The sequence below is a fragment of the Dasypus novemcinctus genome, chromosome 7 (genome assembly GCF_030445035.2).
Source record: "Dasypus novemcinctus isolate mDasNov1 chromosome 7, mDasNov1.1.hap2, whole genome shotgun sequence".
Lineage (NCBI taxonomy): Eukaryota > Metazoa > Chordata > Mammalia > Cingulata > Dasypodidae > Dasypus > Dasypus novemcinctus.
In genome coordinates, this window is record NC_080679.1 from 86338657 (window position 1) to 86362007 (window position 23351).

At 34.7% G+C, this 23351-nt stretch overlaps 2 protein-coding genes across 8 annotated transcripts in view; one reads left to right on the forward strand and one right to left on the reverse strand.

Annotated features, from left to right (window-relative positions):
• The window catches only part of KCNH7 (potassium voltage-gated channel subfamily H member 7), a 489931-nt gene that overhangs the window by 41704 nt on the left and 424876 nt on the right, over positions 1 to 23351 (forward strand). The window lies entirely within an intron of this gene.
• Positions 22360 to 22866, reverse strand: LOC105746688 (large ribosomal subunit protein uL23-like). The gene has a single exon (XM_058300750.2). It carries the CDS (start codon positions 22864 to 22866, stop codon positions 22393 to 22395), a length of 474 nt encoding a protein of 157 aa, XP_058156733.1. The 3' UTR covers positions 22360 to 22392.

Genomic DNA, 23351 nt, shown 5'->3' on the forward strand with positions numbered 1-23351 from the left:
ATGAGTCTTCGAACCTTCCCAAAACAACCCCACTACTTTCCCTATCCCTTATTAGTCCCTTCATAGATTAGTGGTAATTACTGTGGAGATTACTCAGCAGTTAAAAAACATTATATCCTCCACAGTGCTAGACAACTCTCTTCTAAATTAAAAGCTTCTGAAATATTATTGAGGGTAATATTGGACAATTTTGTTGAAGATTCCATTTTCATTTAAGTAGCTGTTGAAATTATCCAAAGCAATAGTGCTTCCAAACTAGGGGTGCCTTCTGAGATCTTTAAGAAGGGAAGGCAATCTAACATTTATAGAATATCTTACTGCATTTAATCCTCCCTGCAATCCTGAAGGTAAGGAGATCTCCCTGCTATTTTTTTGTTGATGAAAAGAATGGTACTTAGAGAATCATTTGCCCAAAGTGGCCAGGCTTACAAGGAATGTAGATCTGGAGTCCTCTGGCTTAAGCTATTTCCAATACTTGACAGAATTAGAAGGAAAATAATAATAACAGAATTTAACACAAAGCTACTCAACCAGAAGTTAATTTTTCAGTGCTCATGACAGTGGTTGTATATTTCATAATAGGAAGAGAATAAATACATTAAATTAAATTAGAAATAAACAATAAATAAATAAATACATTACATTAAATTAGAAATAAATGTAATATTGGAGTATTATTAATTATGTACCCAATATTAAGAAGTTGCAGGAAGAGATCCTAGTTTGTACTCAATATGCCAGGGTCCATTCATGATGCAGCACTGATGATTACTGGTTCTGAGAATTATTTTATCTTTCAGCCTCCACTTTCCTGTTAAACCAGCCCAATAATAATTGCCACAGGATGATCAGGAGGATTAAATAAAACAATGTAATAAATTCCCCAATCTTGAGGATTTGGGGACGGTGATGCCTAGTCTGTTTCTAATTAAGAGGGAGCTTAGATCCCACGTTGCAGATGAATGGAACTGTCTTGTTTGCAGTCACAGACACTCCCTGTTCCTTGGGATGAGTGCTGTACATCATCATCATCATCTTCTTTTTGGTTATCCTGGGTGAGTCCAAAGAACTGGAGAGTCAGTGTGAGATTCAGTGTTTAACTAGCATTTGAACAGATCAAAGATTTAAGTCTCTGGGATATATATTTAACAAGTATAGTGCTAATTATAGATTCAAATAAAAGGAGCCGAAAAGCCATGTATAAGAAACTATGAATGAGTCTAACTCTGTTACACTGTAGATCATAAATTCCAATGCAAGGCCCAATGACAGGGTACCAAATTCCTGATCCTGTCTGCCCTATTTATAGTGTTTAGATGTCTCTAAAGCCACCAAGAGCCCCACTCTTTGAGGCATTTTTCTGTATCAGTCAGTGAGATCCTATTGAGACATGCATAAGCATAACCTCTGAAATGAGCTCCCCACTCACTCTGAATTCTCTTAACCATAAAAACTCATTTGTATTTAATATTTCCCCCTTTTTGATCAAGGTAATTTTCCAAATTCATTGCTAGTTGATGCTTGGTAATCATTCCTTGGTGCCATGGAGGCTTATCCCCAGAAGTCATATCCCATGTGACAAAGAGGAGGGTGAGTAGTATGTTTATATGCTGAGTTTGGCTTAGAGAAAGGCCACATTTGAGCAACATGGAGGTTTTCAGGAGGTAACTCTTAGGCAATATATAATACTAGACTGAGTTTCAACTTCACAAGAAAAGGTTCATTAGTACAATCATCAATATCAAGGGCCTGGCATAATGGTCTGTCTTCCTTCACTAGGTACTGCCCATGTACTCAGGGGATTCTTGCTGTTTTATTAGAGATTTCTTATTATTTTATTACAAACTTGTTATTATTCTCACAATGGAAAAGCTTGTATCATGATATAAAGGCAGTGGCCACCAGAGGTTCTGAGGAGAGGGAGAGAAAATAGATGTAACATGGGTGTATTTTCAGGACTTTTGAATTGTGCTATATGACATTGCAATGATGGATACAGACCGTTATACATTTTGTCAAAACCTATAAAATTGTGTGGGACAGAGTACAAACTATAATGCAAACTATATTCCATGGTTAGTAGCAATATTTCTTCATTATGTGTTCATAAATTGTAACAAATGTACCATATTAATGAAAAGTGTTGTTAATATGGGAAAGTGTGTGAGGGAGAGGCAGTAGGGCATATGAGAATCCCCTACATTTTTTATGTACCATTTATATAATCTAAAGCTTCTTTAAAAATAAGAAAAAAATAAACATTAAAAAAAAACAATGTGATAGAGACTCTGTAGCATATATTAGCTTGGGAAATCATGGTTGACTTTGAATCAATAGTATTGAGTAATGGAATTCTTTTTTTTTTTTAACCTTTATATTACTAAAGACTTGTACTGTTCCTCTAAAAGTAGTTTGCATTTCACAAAATCCAAATACTGGATTGTAGTAAAGAATGTAAATTCAGATTAAGTAGGACTTTAGCCTAAATAAAGATCAAAGGAATTCTTCGTCCTTTTTTTTCCAAATGTTATCTACATATCTTTTACTAAGACGTACTTGTTATTAGCTTCTCTGAGCTGTAACTAGATTGCATTCAGCACATTTGGAAAGAAGAAACCCTGAAGTCTGGAATCACTGATGGGTAAAGCAGATGCTCATTTACATTTCAAACTGAAACATGGAGAATGGTTCTCTTTAATGTGTGTTCTTATGTTCAATGCCAGCATATTAAAGTACAGAAACTTCTCTAAGTTTTAGTGACAATGCCGTTTTTGTATTCATCATAGCAGAGAGATCATCTTTAGGGGATACTGCTAACAAAAATTCTAAAATAAATTTAAGGATATTTATTTTGTCTAGTCACACATTGTCTTTCTTTCATAGAGTGTTTGCTGAGGCATCAGACAGGCAAATACATCTCTATCAACATCTGCTCTCATTTTCCAAATCAACAGCATTAGGAAACAAAAATTGGGATTAAGTGTTATTCTTAAACCTTGGTTCGGGCTATGAATCTACATTCTGTCTGCTACAGAAAAGCTGTCCTGAAGACATCTCAAAAAATTATTGGCCTGAGCAAAACATGTCTTATAAAAGACTTTTTATTTTACAATTTTCCAAAACTTGCCAATATTTTTTAAGTTTTCAAATACTGAAGTAAATGAACAGTGTTCTGTAAATGGACTGTATTGGTCAGATGGAAGCAGGGAAGCATAGTCACTAATGAACATTATGGGATAAGGGATTTATTATAGAAATTAGACCTACACAATTGTGGATTGAATTGAGGGAGTGAGGAACTAGAATCATAGTTAGATCATCAGGGAAGCTGTCAATCTGGGAAGCCAAACACTTCCAGCTGAGACTGCAAAGGGACGCTTTAAGACTGAATAGTTACCACCTCCCTAGTCAAGGGCCTGGTAGTGGTTCTGGCCACTGTGGGTTAATAGGCTCAGGTATTAGGAAGGTGCTATAATCAGACTGGAGGAGCATTAGAACAGCCTGGAACCTACCAGGTAGCTCTGCATCTGTCACTCACTGCATCTGATTATGATGGCCCTGAGAGAGTAATGGCCACCGAGCTGTTCCACCTTCACTTTCCAAATCTTACCCATAGTCTCCTTTTGGTCAACTCTGAGAATCATATAGGGAAGACGATTTGGGGATTTGGGGGGACATCGTTCCCAGCTCAATTAGATAAACATTACAAACCACTACATACTCCACAATACATGCTATGGGTGCCCATTCCACTTCTGGCCTTGTGAGGATCTAGCAATCTCTTTTGAAGGTATTTAACTTTAATTTATTTTCAGTTTAATGCAACAAAATCACTTAGAATCACTGCATCATTCACTACTTGAATATTTGCTCTTCGTCATTAACTCTCCCAGTAGTTTTCTGTTTCTTTTACTCAGTATTAAGGCAAAATTCTTACAATGACCTAGAAGATTCTGAAGAATGGACTCCCCATTTCCTCTCCAAGCTTATCCCCCAGCAGTTTCCTTCTTACTTTCTCAGCTCCAGCTACACTGACCCCCTCATTTTGCCTTGAAAATGTCAGACATGCTCCTGCTTTATTGCCTGTGCACTTGTTTTTCCTAGAATGTTTTTCTCCAAAATCCACACCATGAAATGCTATGCAGGCTTTACGAAAAATGAGACAGCTCTTTGTGTACTGATAGGTATAATAATATTATTATTTATTACTGTGAAAATGAAACAAGGGAGCAAAATGGCTTGAATATGAGGCTGTTATTTTTATGGAAGAAATAATATTTCTTTGTACCTGTTTCTGGAATGCCAATAATTGCTATTTTCTCCATGGAAGGGAATTACTTGCCTAAAGACAAGGAAGGGAGAGAGGAAGACTTACTTTGCTGTTCCTTGTGAAAAGGAATTTATATGCACATAGTTTAACTTTGTATGTTCCATATCCTTGAATGCAGTTATACAATATACATTTTTCATATACCATTCAATCAAACATTAAAAAGGTTTTTGTTTAAATTTATAATTGTAACACAAAGAGAAAATGGAAATGCCTCTTGAAGAAATGGAGATGATTCAGAGGGGGAAGTGGAAGAGGATTTAAAAGAATGTATCAGTACATGTTATAAAGAGACTACCTGAGGTGCATTCAAGTTTTAATGATGAAGGAAAAGGAAAACAGCGACAGTGAATCATGCAGAATTCTCTAAGGAAGAAAAAAAAGACCATTGGGGCACATAGTTGGTCCTGACAGTTGTCTGCCACCAGATGGCATCATCAACCCAAGACAGTTTGGATGCTATTAGAAGTGAGTTGATGGAGGGAGAGAAAAAAAAAAAAAAACGAAGTAGATTTTGGATTAAGGAGTAGAGTAGAAAGTGATGTATGAGCAACATCATACATCGATAAGTTATTATACCAGTATATTTACATAGAACAACCCGATTGTATTTCTCAGGAAAAAATTATAACAATATGTGTACATGTGTATATAAAACTGGTATCTAAGACTTGCTTAACAACTATTGTATTTCTTGTTTAACATTAAAATATACCTTATTACTTTGGAAAAAATATTTTTCCCTGTAAATTTTGTCAGCAATATGAAAAAAGTAAGTTGCATATTAAAATAGCAGAGTTGATATAAGCAGTGAAGATGGCAGCAAAGTTTTTGAGTTGCACTAAAATTTGCATTGAATGACCTAGAAAGTCGAATGCTCCAGAGAGAGAAAAATATTCATCTCTCCAGTAAGGTATGCTGGCTGCTGGGTCAATAATGGATCTAGTAGTACACACACAGAACATTTTGATGAATTTACTATAGGCAAAATTGATAATTTTTATCTCAGAATATCATATTTGACAGTGAGGTCTGAAGGATCACATATTAGGTTGAAATATGAATATTGAAAATAATCAGTTTTATAGCTAGGTAAATAGGAATTTTATTCATTTATTCTCTATCAACTCCATTTATGTACATTAATAAATCTGAAAAATATTTTAAGTCATGTTTTAATATATTTCTCTTTATCCATTATATATAAGAGGAAACCTTTTTAAATCATTTATTTAAAATATTTCTTGGCTATCTACTGTATGAGAGAGGGTGAGAGAAAGAGAGAGAAAGAATTATAAAGGTAATGTTGCAGTTGTTAGTCCAAATTCCCCAGGAGAAGCTGACTGGCTAGAAATTCTAGCAAGAGCCAATGTCAATGCTGAAGTTGAAGCAGAAATTCTTCTTCTGACCTCTGAAATCTTCAGTTCTGGCTTTTAAGACCTCATACTGACTGGGTGACTAGACTACCACATTGCTGAGGGCAAACTCCTTTGTTGATTGTATATGCAATCAACAAATTATAGATGTAAATCCCATCCACAAAACACCCTTACTGTAACAAGCAGGCTAGTGCCTGCTTGTTTTCCAAACAGTGGGATACTACAATCTAGCAATGTTGACACATAAAATTAACCATTACACCTACTCTGTTCTTAGTTCTGTCCATGCACTGATGATTAGATGAAAAATAAAATGTACACAGTCCTGACCCTCATGGATTAATTCTATAGTGTAGCATCATGAATAAGTAAAGGATTAGGAGTTACACCTGATTTATCCCAATGCTGCTTGCCAATTGCGTAAGTCTAACAAATTATTTAGCTTCCCCAATGCTTATTTTATTCAAAATATATTTATTGATAATGTCCCAGCTCTGGGTGTTGGGCCAAAAGGAGTGGATTAAACAAATTTAAAAAATCCTTGGCCTTAAGGAGCTTACATATCAGTTCCATTATTAGGTAAATAAGATTATAATAACAGCCTCATTGCAATAAAGATTGAATGAGAACAGTGCATGTAGGTCAATTCAAGGAAACAAATTGTAAACAAATGTCTACCCTCTAGGTTTTTGGTCAGGTTAAATGAAATGGTATGAGACTAAGATGGCAGTGCAAAACACTCCAGGCAGCTATTGCCCTAAAGAATCCTTGAACAAATAGCAAAAACTGGCAGAGCCATCTTCCTTAAAACTCTGGAAATCAGTTATAGGTTTGCAATAACTGGGTGAGTGCTGATTCAAGAAAATGCAGCTTTAAAAACAGCAGGAGAAACTGTGGCATCTTGCTGGCTCCACCTTGCCTCTCCCAGGTACAGTACAGCTAGCACTCCCATTGTGGATCCAGTGCCTTGTCCTAGAGGGAAGAGAATAACCCCCATGCTCATACTGGGATACCTGTATGTAGATACCAATTTATTGGGTAGCAGCCTAAGACCCTGAACCCAAGTATCATCTGTCCTCAGCCTCCCCAAACTTGCACTGCAGGCAGAAGCAGTTTGCTGATAGCTAACAAGTGTAAGAAACAATTATGTCAAAGTGGCTTGGGGCCTGTTTTAAAACATATGACAGAGCAGCCTGAGGGTGGGGAGCAGTCTATTTCAAAGAAAGAAGAGTGGGCATTTAGATTCCTATAAATAGAGAATTCCTAAAGCCAGGTTTGAGAACAAACCCAGAAAAAGAGGACACAGGCTTAGAAAAAATGTGGAGGCTCCTGTACTTCACATTTAGCTTGAACTGATCTTCTTCATAGTAGGGCTAATCTCTCAAAGAGAGCAGGAGCCAATGCAGATTGAATTTGAAAAGATTGTGAAAGGTGTTTTGTTTATTGCCTTGATTTGTTTTTGTTTGCTCCTGGCACTCAAGACAATCTCTGTGATATCACTAGCCAGATACAAACATAAGAAACAGACAACTCAAGAACTAAATCCCTGAGTTAATATATTAAATATTATAAAATTATAAAATATAATATAAAATATTATAAAATATAATATAAAATATAATATAACATAAATATTATAAAATAAATATTGTAAAATAAATATTATAAAATAAATGAAGGAACAAGAAATAATGGCCCATCAAAAGGAATAAAATAAAAATTCATAAACCATCAACAAAGAAGACAATAGTTTGGACATACCAGATAAAGATTTGAAAAAAAAAAAACACTACAATATGCTCAAAGAGATAAAGAAAAACACAGAAAGAATTAATGAACATCAACAAAATGAAGAATGAACAATAAAAGAATTTCAATGAAGAGCGAAAATTTTAAAAGGAAATCAAAGAAGACATAAACAAATGGAAACACATTCCTTGTTCATGGATAGGAAGATTAAATATCTTTAATATGTCAGTTCTTCACAAAGAAAATTGCATATAGAAGGCAATATCAATCAAATTTCCAACAGCCTTTTTACAGAAATGGAAAAGCCAATCATCAAATTTATCTGAAATAGTAAGGTAAAGGGCCCCAAATAGCCAAAACCTTCTTGAAAAAGAAGAATGAAGTTGAAGGACTCAAACTTCCTGGTTTTAAAACTTATTACAAAGCCACAAACCAATCAGCATGGTATTGACACATGGACAGACATATAGACCATGGAAATAAACTCTCTCATCTATGGCCAATTGATTTTTGACAAGGGTGCCAAGTCCACTCAATGGAGAAAGAATAGTTTCTTCAACAAATGATTCTGGGAAAACTGGATATCCATATGCAAAAGAATGAAGGTAGATCCATACCTCACACCATATAGAAAAATTAACAAAAATATATCAAAACCCTAAATATAAGGATCAAAATGATAAAACTCCTATAAGAAAATAGAGGAATGCATCATTTAGGACCTTGTGTTAGGCAAGAGTTTCTTAAACTTTATATCAAAAACTTGAGCAACAAAAGAAAGAATAACTAAATTGACTTCATCAAAATTAAAAGTCTTTGTGCATCATAGGTCTTTCTCATAAAAGTAAAAAAGACAACCTACAGAATGGGAGAAATTTATTTGGAAGCCACATACCTGATAAGGCTTTAATATCAAATTCAGAATATAATAAGAAATACTACAAGTCAACAACAACAACAAAAAGACAAGAAACCCAATTTAAAAAATGAACAAAATACTTGAATAGACATTTGTCCAAAGAAGATAGACAAATGGCAAAAAGCACATGAAGACATGCTAAACATTATTAGCCATTATGGAAATACAAATCAGTACTACAATGAAATGCCATTTTATACACCAATTAGAAGGGATACTATTTAAATAAATGAGAAATAATTGTTGGAGGGGATGTGGAGAAATAAGAATACTCATTCATTTTTGGTGGGAATGTAAAATGCTATTCCTTCCAAAGTTAAGTACAGAATTACCATATGACCTGGCAATCACACTTCTGCATATATAATCAGAAGAATTGAAAGCAGGGACTCAAAACAGATATTTGTGCACCAATATTCATAGTGACATTATTCACAAATTCCAAAAGTCCAAGTGTCCATCAACAGATGAATGGATATACAAAATATGGGCTATTGGGATGTTACTCAGAAATGAAGTTCTGGTACATGAGAGAACATGGGTGAACCTCGAAAATATCAAGGTGAGGGAAATAAGCTAGATATAATAGGACAAATATTGTATTGTCTTACTGATATGAAATAATTGGAATAATCACATTCATAGAGTCAGAAACTATTACAAAATACAGGTTATCAGGGCCTGGGGTGGAGATAAGGAATGGGGAATTAATGCTTAATTGGGACTGAGTTTCTCTTTGAGGTGATGGAAAGGTTTTGTTAAAAATGGTGCTGATATTGGTACAACATTGTGAATGAAATTACAACATTATGCATGAAATTAATGCCACTGGATTATGTATTTCAATGTCATTAAAAGGGGAAATTTTAGTACATCTACACATTTCACCAGAATAAAATTGTAAAAAGGTTTAGGACTATACAACACAAACATTGAATTCTTATGCAAATTCTGGACTATGGTTTATAGTATAATTATATTGTTTAATCAATGTAAGAAGTTACTACACTAGTATAAAGTGCTAATAACTGTGTGTGATGGGGGTATAACTCTGTATTTTCCATATGATTTCTCTGTAAATCTACAACTTTTCTAATAAAAAATAGATAATATAAGAGTGCATGTACTTAATATTGTACCCAGGACATATTAGGAATTATAAGCTATTATTGTCACTAAAGTTTTTATTTCAAAATGCTATACAATTTGGGCCATCATTACAAGCATTATTTTACATAACAAGTATATGTCATTTGTGAACATTGAATCTTTAGTTTAACTTGGCCTATTCCTTCTTCTCAATCACTTTTTTTAAATACTTCTTTAATGAACAGTTAGACAATTTGTCATGTACATACCCAAGTAGGAAACTTTCCAGTGTAACATTAATTTCTTTGGCATTGAAGAATAAATTAAAATGAATAATTAACATTACAGAAGTCTTTGTTGTAATTGGTATAATTTTAATGAACTTATCAGATGTGACTGGATTATTTTCTTCTGAAAAATTAGTGTTACAACTTCATATTTATGTTTAATTTTAATCAATGCTCTAACCTTACCATTTGTCTTTCTATAGCTACCTCAGGACATAATTAGATGGGCACTGCTACCTATCTAGTCATCCAAGAATTCCCTTAGACAATTGTTTTTCCTCTGCCTTCCATACTAGTCCTCACTGATCATTCCACATGATTTTTACATTTTACCCATGAATTAAATGCCAAAATCAAAATGAAACAAAGCAAAACAATTTTTAAACGTAGATAGATATCAGTGAAGAGGTCTTATGCATGCACCATGGCCATGATATACACACACACACAAACTCATACACTAACTTGCATCATCAGTCTCAGCCATTGGGCTTTTAGGAATTCAAAAAGATTACTTTCTCTTCCTAATCTAATTTGTGAACTGATTGAGAATTGGATGCAGGGACCAAACGACTTGATCTCCTTCTAGGTTTGGCAGGCATGGTGGCTGCCTTCCAATATTTCTCCCTATGCTGAACCTCAGGCTTTGCGTCTGGGGAGGAGGATGAAAGGCCAAATGTATTAGAGTAACACTAGTTCCACATGAAAGCTTTAAAAGTAAGAAATTAATGTTTTCCTGTAATATCAGTTCCTTTTTAGAAATTTTTCTTACAATTAAACATACGTGAGTAGAACAGCAATGGACTAAATGTCCTAGGTTATTCTGAAACAAAGAATGCAGTGTTTATTCAATCTATTTTGATGTCAAGTTTTTTCTGAACTTTCTTTGATCATGTCTTCTTTGACATATATACTCTATGCTTCAATATTTTGAATTGTTATGAATTCTGAATGTGCACTGTACCACTGACATTGATACTTATTGTATTGATACCCCTCATGCAAATATGATTTAACTTATACATGATTCCACCGTGGAGGATACTCTTGCGGCTCACTGAGGATTCAGTCTATTTTTTATGTAAGTTGCTGTCTTTAATACATTTTGGTCTACCTTTTTAAGCATTTAGCCATTTGTTTATACTTACTGATGTGCTCTTTGTTAATTTAAAGTCTTTCCTATTGTATACATAAGGTTTAGATTTAATGTCATTTTCCTAAAACATATCAAAAAGGGTCAATTTATAGGCCAAATTTAAAGTATTTTTTTTAAAACAAAACCAGAGTTAGAAATAATGATACTTGTGTTTTAAAATCTGCTTCAACTTTATATATTCAGTAAGATAATGCAATCACTGTTCATTCAATTTACTTGAGTAGTTTACCTTGTTTCCTATGTGTGATCAATGAAGTACCTGATACTCCCTTATTTATGCCATCCTCTCATGAATTTAACCAATCACTGCGTGTTTTAGCCCTAGTTAAAATCTTGACTCTGCTGCTGGCCATAAAGCCATTGGTAAATTGCTTCACCTTGCCAAGCCTGTCAGTTGTAAAATGAAGATGATAATACAAACCCCATAGGGCTATGTGGGGAGAATGAAATTAGTTAATATATTTAATATATGTAAAATACTTAGCATATTGTCAGTTTACATAAGATAAGCTGCATATATGAAGCTCCCCCAACTGCATATTTACTCTCAAACTTTTACAGCCACTGAAAGAGAGTACTATATTGGTGATACTTGTTTAGTGAACAGCAGAAGGCTCCCAAGGATCCCAGGAAGCCATGAGAGGGTGGTTGGAACACTTCTCTGGGAGTTTCTTCTGATGCTAAATGATTCAGCTTGTTTGTACTGAGTCAAGGAGAATAAGTGGGCATTGGATTCCAAATACCAACTGCATCAACAGGGGTTGAGAACAGAGAGAGAGCAACAATGGTTGTTGGAGAATTTATATAAGAAACTTCTGTAGACCAGCTGGTCCCATGCCCATAATCTACCCAAGCCAGGAATTACTTCATGGCCATCTGCTGTGTATTGCTTTAGCTAAAGCTCTTTGGGAAATAAGAAACAGAAACACACCTAACATCTAAAGTAAAAGTGGGAGTGGGAGGGTGGTAGATATTATAGAAACATGACGGGAAATCCAACCGCCACCCAAGATTATGAAATGAAGTACAGTCAGATCGCATGGAAAACAAATTAGGAATTGCCAAGTCCTAGAATGAGCTACTCTCTCTCTTTCAGAGGCTATGTGGTCTCTTAAGCTTCTACTTTTCTTTTTTTTTTTTTTTCCTATTTTCTTCTCTCTCCAATCTACCCCTGCCATTCATCTCTCTCTCTATCTCTACCAGGATTTTCTGATTTGCACTTGGTTCAAAGTGCACTTCTCTAATCAATATATTTTTGTCAGCTTAGCACCCAAGGATAACTGGCTCAGTCTTTCACTATTTTAATTTTACTTCCCAGAGAGGAACTCTGCCGGTTAGCCCGGCAAATTTGTATTTGTCAATGAATTGTCCTCCCTAAGGGAGATGTTACCCATGATTTAGCTGGGACACAAGGTTGTACTCATGTGATACCTTTAAGTCTCCCCTCTTTAGGCTGTATGTAGCTAGAGCAAGTTTTGTAGGAGAGTATCAGTTGTATTTCCAGCACTTTGCATAGCATCTGGAATCTAGCGTATGTTCAATAAATGTCTGAATAAGTGAATGATAGCACTAAAAGCACAGCTTATTTTAGTAAGAAATTCATCTTTACTGACAGCTAATATGTATGTAGTACCATGCACCAGGCATGGTAAGGTGCCCTATTTCAGACAATATAAAGCAGGTTTAAATTAATTATACCACTACTGATATTATATCACTTTGCAGTAATTATTTTTTAAAAGGGGAGTGATGGTGTTGTGTAGCAGCACCTTAATAGACACCAAAGAGTTTCCTGGTATACAACACAGATGAATGCCTAGAAATTACTACTATTTTTCCTAAAAATCTTTACTCTTTTCTCCCTTTTCTCTCCTCTCTCTGTTTACGTATCTATACATTCTCTACTCTTTTCTTTTCCTTATCCTTCTTTCCCTTTGACTAGCCAAACTCTTTTAATATGATGACTACTCTTTGCTTCTTTTTCTTTGTCTTTATTCATTTTTTTAAATATTATATTAAAAAAATATGAGGTCCCCATATAACCCCCACCCCCCTCACCCCACAACATTCTCCTCCATCATCATGAGACAGTCATTGCATTTGGTATACATCTCTGACCATCGCTGCACCTCATGGTCAATGGTCCACATCGTAGCCCACACTCTCCCACGTTCCTTCCAGTGGGCCATGGGAGGACCTACCATGTCCAGTAATTGTCTTTGCTTCTTATAGGAACTTTTTTACTCAATTTTCATTCTATATCATAAATTATAGATGCCTTTTCAAAATATAGTATGTAAGTAGAAAGGAAAGCATAGAAAGGACAAGTCACAATGGCAACATTAATGTACAAAACTCAAAAACACTATGTAAAATGCAGGACAATAAAGCCAAAAAAAGTTAATATAGTTCAAATTAAAATTACCTTCACTAATAATCAAAGAACAACAAAGTAACAATAATATATAGTTTTTACTAAGCTAATTAACAAAAGAAGGTAGCACATCTTGATGTAAAATAGGTATAAAATAGGGAGAGTGGTTTATTTCTAGCAAACTACATGCATGAAGCAATTTAAAATGTTCATGCCTTCCTCTTTCAAAATTATTAAGATTTTTTCAAAGATGCATTAAGACTTTATGTAGAAAGTTGGTCATTACTGTTATATTAATACAAATTACAACATGCAAATAATTAAAATTTTCCTCAATGAGGACATGTTAAGTTATAGATCATACATATAAAATATTGTGCAACTTTTAAATAATGCTTACAAAAATTATTATTATTATTAAATGCTCTTGAAGTGACATAAAAATCTTTCAAAGCTACAGATAAATGCCAATACATACACATTAATTGTCAAGAGGAAGCTTGAAGGAAATACTCCAAAATACTTGTCATATTTATATCAGGATAGTAGAATTCTATATTACTTTTTCATCTATTTTGCATTCCAAATTTTCTAAAATGAGCATTTCAGTGTGAAGGGAATACTTTTCCATTGGGTTTATGTTTAAAGGCATCCCTTGTTACCTATTATGTTACCACAGAACAAGCCTAGACTATCCACATGCCAAATCATCCTGGGTGCAAGGCTGCTCTTGGTACATTTGGCCTCAAATCTTATGGCTCCAAGTCAAAAGAAACGTAGGAAACTTAGGTTGCCACTCTACATATAATCATAAGTGCTATCAAATAGCAGCAAATACCACCATTCTGATAAATGACTTCTGCAGCTGACATTCTTTGGGAAGACAGAATGAAAACTAATGCTTCCATTTAACTCTTCCCTGCTGCTGCCTCCCCATGGAATATCTTTTCACTTCTGATCCTTGAGTTTGCTGATCATTATAAAAGGAAGTAATGAAATCAATGAGATATGAGAGAATAAAAAATAAGGGGAGAGTATAACCATGAACCAAATCTGATTTATAGTTATCGTAGTTATTATCTTGTTAATGGAGTAAATTGTAACATCAGTATAAAAAATAAAATAAAAAAGAACAAACAAAAATTGATATAAGTTTAAAATAAGGTTAAAGTGAAAACTGAATATACATATATTTTTAATGATTAAAAATGAGGCCAGTGCCATGTCAGTTGGCCCTACTTCGGAATTTGTGTTTCTGTGAGATGGAGCTGGACTCAGATGTGATCTTTATCCACAAGCCTCTCTGGTTACTTTTACCGGATCTATTGGTGCTGGGGTTTAGTGTATACCCAGGGGACCTGAATCTCTGGACTGACCTTGTGATAGCCAGGCCCTGAGCCTCAACAGACTTGCAACTCCTACACTCTGGTTTATTGGACTTACCCCACTCAGCTAACATGGAGGTGAAGAAGGTCAACCACCACACCAGGGAGCCAAGAGTGCCTACAAATGAAAGCAGGAGAATTGCATCCAGCATCCATGTGGAATCTAAGCCCCTTCTTGATATAGATGTGGAATGGACACAACCATTCTAAGGTCCACAGGATGGAGGAATAGAGTATGGATTAGAGTGGACTTACTGATATTCTATTCATGAACTATTGTGATTAGTAATCGAAGAAAATGTGGCATTGGTGCGGAGAAAGTGGCCATGGTGGCTTCTGGGGGTAGGGAGTGGGAGGAAGAGATATGATGTGGGGGCATTTTCAGGGGTTGGAGTTGTCCTGGGTGGTGCTGCAGGAACAGTTACTGGATATTGTATGTCCTCCCATGGCCCACTGGGTGGACTGTGGGAGAGTGTGGGCTATGATGTGGACCATTGACCACGAGGTGCAGCGATGCTCTGAGATGTATTCACCAAATGCAATGAATGTCTCATGATGATGGTGGAGGTTGTTGTTATGGGGGAAGGAGTGGGGTGAGGGAAGTGGGGGTATGTGGGGACCTCATATTTTTTTAATGTAACATTAAAAAAATAAAGACAAAAAAATAAAAAAAATTTAAAATGAGGCTAAAAGAAGCTTAGAAAGGAGGCTGATATGCTTCAAATGGTTGAGCACCTCCTTCTCACATGGAAGGTCCTGGGTTCGGTTCTCAGTGCCTCCTGACAACAACAACAAAAACAAACGAAAGCAAACAAACTAAAAAAAAAACAACTCAGGGGAGTGGATGTGGCTCAAGCAGTTGAGCCCCACCTCCCACATGTGATACCCCTGCTTCAATCCCTGACCCTGGTACCCTGCCACTCCCCCCCCCCAAAGAAAAGCTTAAATAGTTTCTTTTCCTTAGCTGGAAGGTTGCACATTAAATTTTCTGGTCTTGTCTTTCGTGATATATTCCTTGAACCTACTCTTAAAAGAGGAAATTGCTATACCATGACAAAGGAGCTATGAGGATAAGTTAAAACAACTTCTCAGATTATTTTTTTAACAAAAAATTATTTTTTAACCAGAAAAAATTGCTTAAAAATATTAAAGTTTGAGTTTTGGAAATAAATGATCGGTTTGTAGAAGTAGTGATAAGTATTTCTTGTATTTGCATCTTTTATAGACAAATAATCATTGCTCATCACATCATATTCTATTGAAAATGGCATGGATAATAATATGGTTATAAATATTTATGATATACTAGCCTTTGTTATAGAAGTTTGATCCCCTCAGAATTGATTTACCAAATTTCTTTTTTTTTTGCAATTATACTGATTCTAAAAACTATAGCTTTGATTCTAGTTATAAAATGAGGGGCTATTTCATCAGTGTAAAAATATTGATTCTTAGACTTTTACTTCTTTTTGGCTATAGAAGGTTTTTGTTAATCTTTGTTTCTTGTAGTGCTTCTTCTTTTGTTTTGCCTTTGAGTCATAAATTACCACAGTTCTTACTCCCTCTCTTTTCACTGCTAGTTGCCAACACCTTAAGCTCAAGTTGGCAAAATATGAGTTCCTAAAAAATGTTATTTCTCCTTTTAAAGATATATTGGAATTTGATTGATACTTTTTAGTTTTATATTGAACTATATATAACTGAACTATATTTAGCCTATGATCTTATTATATATAATATTTTCCCTTTGAAACGGTTCAAATAAAATTTAGATTTGTAAGTTACTAATAATAAGGCCTAAAGAAAAGAGAACACAAAGTGACCACCAAGAGTTTGTTCAGAATCTTCCCTTCATATGAGAAGATTTATTGGTTCTGCAAGCTTATAAATTCCTGGAAAACTACAACTGTTTCTTATTTGTCTTAAATCCTCAATACCCAGCTTAATATATTTAATGAATGAATAAATGAATGCAGCTACAAGGGGTTATATTTTTTGCCATTTTCCTGTTCTATACTTTTTTCTGCTCCTCTCTTTAAAAATAAATTTCATAAATTTTTGTATATTATACTAATATCAGAAATTTCCAGTTTGGGAAATGGGAAATAACAATTTTGAGTGTGTTTAATTTTATTTTAACCAGGCCTTTTATTATCTCCTTTCACGGACTCTCTTCCTTTGATATTGGAGAACAGATCTGCTTCTATCATTTGACTGTTATGAGTTACCATCTGATTTAAGAAAATACAGCCGTGTTTTGCTCTAGGCATAATTCTGATATGGTAAGAAAATTAACCAAGTACAATTGTACATAGTGTATACATAAAAGATCACTTGGATGATTAAGGCAAACTTTCCAATTGAATTAAATCAAGGAAAAAATTGATGACAGTCTATTGTTAACTGGGAGGTCAAACCAGAACCCAGAGTGTATGAAGAAGACTAAAGAATAGACAATAAGTAACATGGGTGCTAAGCTTCAGGGAGAGGGATTAAGCTAGCCATGTATAGAGATCAACTTTCCTACTTGTGGAAAATTAGAAACTTTTGCCTTTTTTTTGTTCTATGACAACTTTATGAGTTGTACTTGTCTCTATTTCCTCCCTTGGATTATCAACTCAAATGCAGAAATGGTATCGTATTCAGCACAAGCTAAATAAATGTTTAATGAGTTAAATTATTGAAGTAGGAGAAAGTAAGGGAAGGCAATGATGGTGATGGAAAAGTTAAAGTCAGATTTAGTTTAATTACATTACTAATTGTCTCCTGTTATTGATTCTATGTGAGCAAAATGGGGCTTTAGGGGTTTTAAGTTTAAAATAAATTGGTTGATGTGTTGAAAAAGAGAAGAAAGAAAAGGAGGACATATTTCATAAATACTCCAAGGGGGAAAATTATACCATACTGAATATATATATGTATTCATCCAGTATGGTATAATTTTTGGTATAATTATGGTTAAAAATTGACTTCAAGTTTATGAAGCCATAGAAGTGAAATATTTGATGAACCTGGAGAAGTTAAAAATGAAGGATAAATGAGGTAATAAAATGAATAGTTTGGTGAAAAAGAACAGACTTTTTAGTGAGAAGATCTGGGTTCAAATTCCACTTTCCCTCTGGTTACTAGCTATGACCTTTGCTAGCCTCAGTTCTCATCTCTAAAATGGAAGCGATATTAATACTTAATTTACGAAATTGTCATTGGGATAGAATGTGATAATATGTGTTGCCTTTTTTAGGGATTGTTTGGCACAAGAACTTGAAAGCCATTTAAATAACTCAAGTAAAATATGGATATATACTTTTCAAAGTACAGAAAAATGACTTAATTGCTAATTAAAATAACTATAACCTAGGTCACCAAAACTGGAGTCACCATGACTCCACTTTCTTCATCTCCTTCTCTCTCTACCTTGGATCTCAGTGGTCTCTCATCAACTCATCTTTCTGAATGTCTGTATTATTCTTTGTGATGTTTATGGCCAAGAGTAACAGAAAGCCTGATTACAAAGAGGCTGAAAAAAAAAAAGGAATTCATTGTCTTACAAAACAAAAAGATTGGAGGTAGAACTGATGCAGGGCATCAACTCTGTCTTCATGGAACCCGGTTCTTCTCATCTTTAGGCTTTTGACCTCTGTCTGTAAGCTTGCCTTCTTAAGCTGGTGCCTTCCAAGGTCCCCAGATAGACAGCTCAGTCTCAGGCATCAATTTTCTTCAAAAAATAAAAATAAAAAAGGGCTGTTCTTTCTTGCACATTTTTTTTTTTAAACAAAGATACCCTTTAGGTATACTCCAGCAATGGCTTTATTTGTCATGTACATAGCAATAAAAATTATACACATAACTTTAAAGCTGTTCATGATATATTCAAATAGAGCTATTCTAAAGATAAAAAAAGTATTAGATCGATAAAAGGTCAGCTTTACTCTGAGACTTGCTTTATTGGTAGTTTCAGAAAATATAGGCAGCCTTGTAAATTGTTTATCCATCTATAGAATTTTTTTTTTCATTTAAAGTACCTTCCACATTAAAGTTTACTATAAGTGCTATAGTGAGTACTAGGATGAATAAATATGTTATCTAAAAGCCTAGTAGGGGCAATCAGAAATTTAAGAAAATAAGAATGCCAAAAGAATAAACAAGGTTTACCTTAATGTAGAGATTGGGAACAAAGACCACTTCATGGAAAAGGTAACATTTCAGCTCTAGAACTTGGAATAGAGGAAGGCTACACAGGCAAAGGAAATAGAATAAGCATAGATTTGTTAAAAGCAGAGTTTAAACATATAAATAATGTTTGGCAGACATGACAGATTTCATTTTGCAAAAGCAATGAGAAGAACAACAAAATTTAGGCTGCATTTTGATAATGGACTGCCCTGAAAGTATCATCAGAAGTGAGAAACAATCAGGTATTTGAGGAGTGCCATAGCATGTGCTTTAGGAAAAGGCATCAGTCTGCAGAATGTTGGGGAAACTGGAGATCTGGAGACTGGGAGAAGTTCTGCTGCAATAGTCTGAGCAAGAATTCTTAAGAGCTCAAATCCATGTAACAGTTCAGAGTTGTAAAGGGATAAAGCTTAATTATCAAGAAATGCCTAAGAGGTAACTGAGATTTTGAACTTTAGGAAATAGTAGAATGCTAATGCCTTTACAAAAAATACAACACGAAGGTAGACAAATTGGTTTGGAAGATAAGGTGAATTGTTCAGGTTTTAATCCACTGCGTTTGAGATATCGATGGGATTTCAGTTACTAATATTTGGAAAATTCAGGTCTGGAGCTTGGAAGAAAATCCAAGAATAAAGAGCTCTGAATGTTATCACCATATTGACAGTACATAAAAATATGAGGAAGGCAAGAAGTGAAAATCAAAATGATTTATGGGACAACCACCACACCATGGAGCCTAGAGTGATTACAACTGAAAAATGATTTTTTAAAACTGGTTACTTTCTTATAATAATTGACATTATTGCAACAGTATCATGTTCACACTTCCAGCATTAATTTGTATGTCTTGTCTTGATTAATTCTCTTGGAACCATAACCCAAAGATGTTATTATGATTTTGTTATAGTTTAAGCATCTGGTGCTCCAAGTGGTCAGACAATTAGCCAAATCATGTAGTCAGAAAGTGGAGAACTTGGAACTTAAGCACTTCTTTGTACTCCAACTCTTACCTTTAGTAATTTATAATTAACAGAAGTTTCCACTAAAAATCTTTGGATATAAAATATCAATATTTAAATAATATGCATTCATATGAGATCTAACAGGATTTGTTCAGAGATACTATATTTTAATTAAATAATTAGACATTCCTACTGCTACCTATATGCTTTCAAATTTTACATCAATCAAAATTTTTTTCATTCATACTTACTTAATACAGTAAAATGAAAATGAGTGAATTGTGAGTATTCTCAGACAAATGTGTAACCATATTGCCATGAACTGAGTCTTAAGACGTAGCACCTGTGAATAACTCCATTGCCAAATTACATCAACCAAATGTTTCATGGATTTCACTAAAGAGCCCAGGGTAACAAATACTGAATAGATTTTAATTAACAACAAGAGCATCAGTTTGTTTTCATATTGCACTTTTCCAGAAATCCCAAAGGGCTCACAACTCTATAGTATACCTATGTTCAATATTAATTTGTTTATAAGGACAGCTGTGCTTTTTGCTTTCCTTATTTGCATTTCAAGTTTGCGTATTTACAAAATTTGACTGTTCGGTATGCAGAGGCAGTTTTTTACTGATTTGCTTCAATATTTTAACCCCTTGAGTTTCTATTTTATGCCATGCTACTTGATGATATCAATATGCATTATATGTATTATTATAGAAAAAACTGTATATGAACAATAAAGTAGATAGGACTTTTATTCCTTAATAATGAAACCATTATTTTTCGCTACCTTTCCCTCAGAGATGCCCCCTTTTTAGTAAGATCTGTAAGAAGTCCTAATGGGCTGGCTGCAATAGCAGTATGTGGGCAACAGTACTGTTAATTCGGTGAATATTATTCATTTATGAACTGTCACTAAATTTGTTTTTATGCAGCAGTTCAACTTTGTAAATTGCTGTAGCTAGAGATAGCTCTAATTAAAGGATTACTTAGGCCTTTAAAGGACTACAAGGATTTGTGGGCATGTGGAAGGGAGATTTTTCTGTTAGACAAATACCTCCAGGGCAGTTTGTAATTTGAATTGTGTCTATTTCAGGTAGAAAGAAAATGCAAGCTTTCAAATCTTAAGTGCACAAGAAAGCGGAGTTCTATTGTTCAAGGTAGCATAAGATCCCTCGCAGATCACAGCATGCCATGTCTTTGTCTTTCCTTTTTAGGACTCACCATCTTTTAAAAGATCATGTTACTCACCAACTTTCGAAAGCCATATTTAACCCTAGTATAAAGTCAAACCCAGTTAAATAAGAATAATCTGACTATGAAACTATTTCCCATGATCAGAGTGGTGCTCCTTTCACTTTCACTTACCTCCACACTATCCCTGCAAACAAAAACCCAAAGGAAGCAGCTGTTCTGAATATATACAAACGAAAGAAGCTGTTACTATAGCAACTGTAGCTGTGGCAAAGCTCTCCCTTGAACACTCACAGCCCCCACTTTCATCCCTCCTTTTTTCCATTCATGAGCAGGCACGGTGGTGCTTGGTGATTTGACTGTACATGGGGGGCCAGAGTGAACACTGCAGCCTGCATTTACACTTTGCAAAAGCTGGAAGATTTTATAAGCCAAAGCTTATGAAAAGGCTGCAGAACCTGATAACATTTACGGAGCACCTGGTTGCTTGATTCATAACTTTTTAAAATCCACCTTTGAAAGACACTTCTGGCCCCTTTGATTCTCCCCTTTGTGAAGTAATGATGTCTCTTTCACGTCCGTCTTTCCTTTCAGTTTTCCTCTATAGCCCATATCAACGCTCATGAGCCAAACAAATATGGCAAAGCTGAATGAAGTCTGTAGACTTTGCTGATTCCACTGTTGCTATTGAACTGGATGAAAGATAAGACAGTTTTTACCTCAGAGATAAATGCTAGACACTCAATGTTGTGTTTTTCTCCATATGCTAGAATTTATAAACATAGTTTATCAAAAGTAAACCTGGTTTCATGAAACCTATCTCAAATAATTTAAATTCCCATCTCCTCATACCAGTTTCAATGTCTCTGCAAAGTTTTGTTTTGATTGATCTACTAACAATATCTCTCATTTACTTTTGTATCTCTTTTGGTAGTCAGCTGTCACAATAGATTGCCCTCTTAAAGCAGTTTTTAAATCAATAATGTAGATAGTTAAATTTAGTTTTTAGTTATTAATTTTGAATTTGGAACCCACTTTGATGTGGATACTACCTGTTAACTATCTTGCTAACAGGTACCTATCTTGCTAAGTCTATTTATTCTTCATGTCACTGAAATATTTTATCATAACAAGGAACTATCATAGGGTACTATTTTTTAAAGTACAGCATGGCCCTTTATAAATGATCATTGAGCTCCAGCAATAGTTTAAAGTAGAGTTTCAAATGGGGCTAACCTTACTAAAAGTTGTTGACATTCAAATTAAAATCCTTAATTAAAAAACATGGATGTGAACTAGTCCAATGAGTTATTAAAACATGTTTAAGAATACTTTTTTTTTTTTTGTGGTCAAACTTAATATATTTAGAATTAGCCAGCTGGACTCAGTTTAGATGATCCCAATTTTGCTGGCAACATCCAAAGCATCATAGTCAGGAGCCAGTCGAACATATGCCTTCTTCTCTCCATCAGGCCTGATCAGGGTGTTGACCTTGGCCACATCAATGTCATAGAGCTTCTTCACAGCTTGCTTGATCTGATGCTTGTTGGCCTTGACATCCACAATGAACACAAGTGTGTTGTTGTCTTCAGTCTTCTTCATGGCTGACTCAGTGGTCAGGGGGAACTTGCTGATGGCATAGTGGTCAAGCTTGTTTCTCCTGGGGGCACTTTTCCGAGGATATTTGGGCTGTCTCCTGAGATGCAGCAACTTAGGGCGCTGGAAGGTAGGTGATGTGCAGATCTTTTTTTTGTGGCTATGGACGCCTTTCAGTACTGCCTTCTTGGCTTTCAAAGCTTTTGCTTTGGCTTCGGTTTTGGGAGGGGCAGGCACTTCCTTCTTCGCTTTCAGCACCATCGTCATGAAAAGCAATAAAACTTTTAATAAGTAAAACTGTGAAGTACTGGTGCATGAATAGACCGGTCAAAAGGCAAAATAAAAACTGAAAGAAAAGTCCAATTATTTATGAGGTTTTTTAATATGTTAAAGGCGACTTTCCAGATTTTGGAGAAAATGCATATTAATCAACAAATGATGTGGGTACCATTCAGTAGTCATCTAGGAAAAGATCAGATCTATACCTTAAACAAAATATATTCTAAATGGATAAAAGTTAAAACAAAAACTGTATGTAAACCTGCAATAGTAGTAAAGAGCATGAAAGAAAATATATTCATATTTAGTCATAACAGTAAGTTCAAATTATAACTAAACTGAAAAACCATTTTTCGCCAATCAGATTGAAAAAATACATGATTGAATACAGTTTTAATAAAGATGTGGAGACCCAACACTCTCATCCATTAGTGTTAAGAATGTAAATTGGTGAAACGTCTATGTAGGGCAAT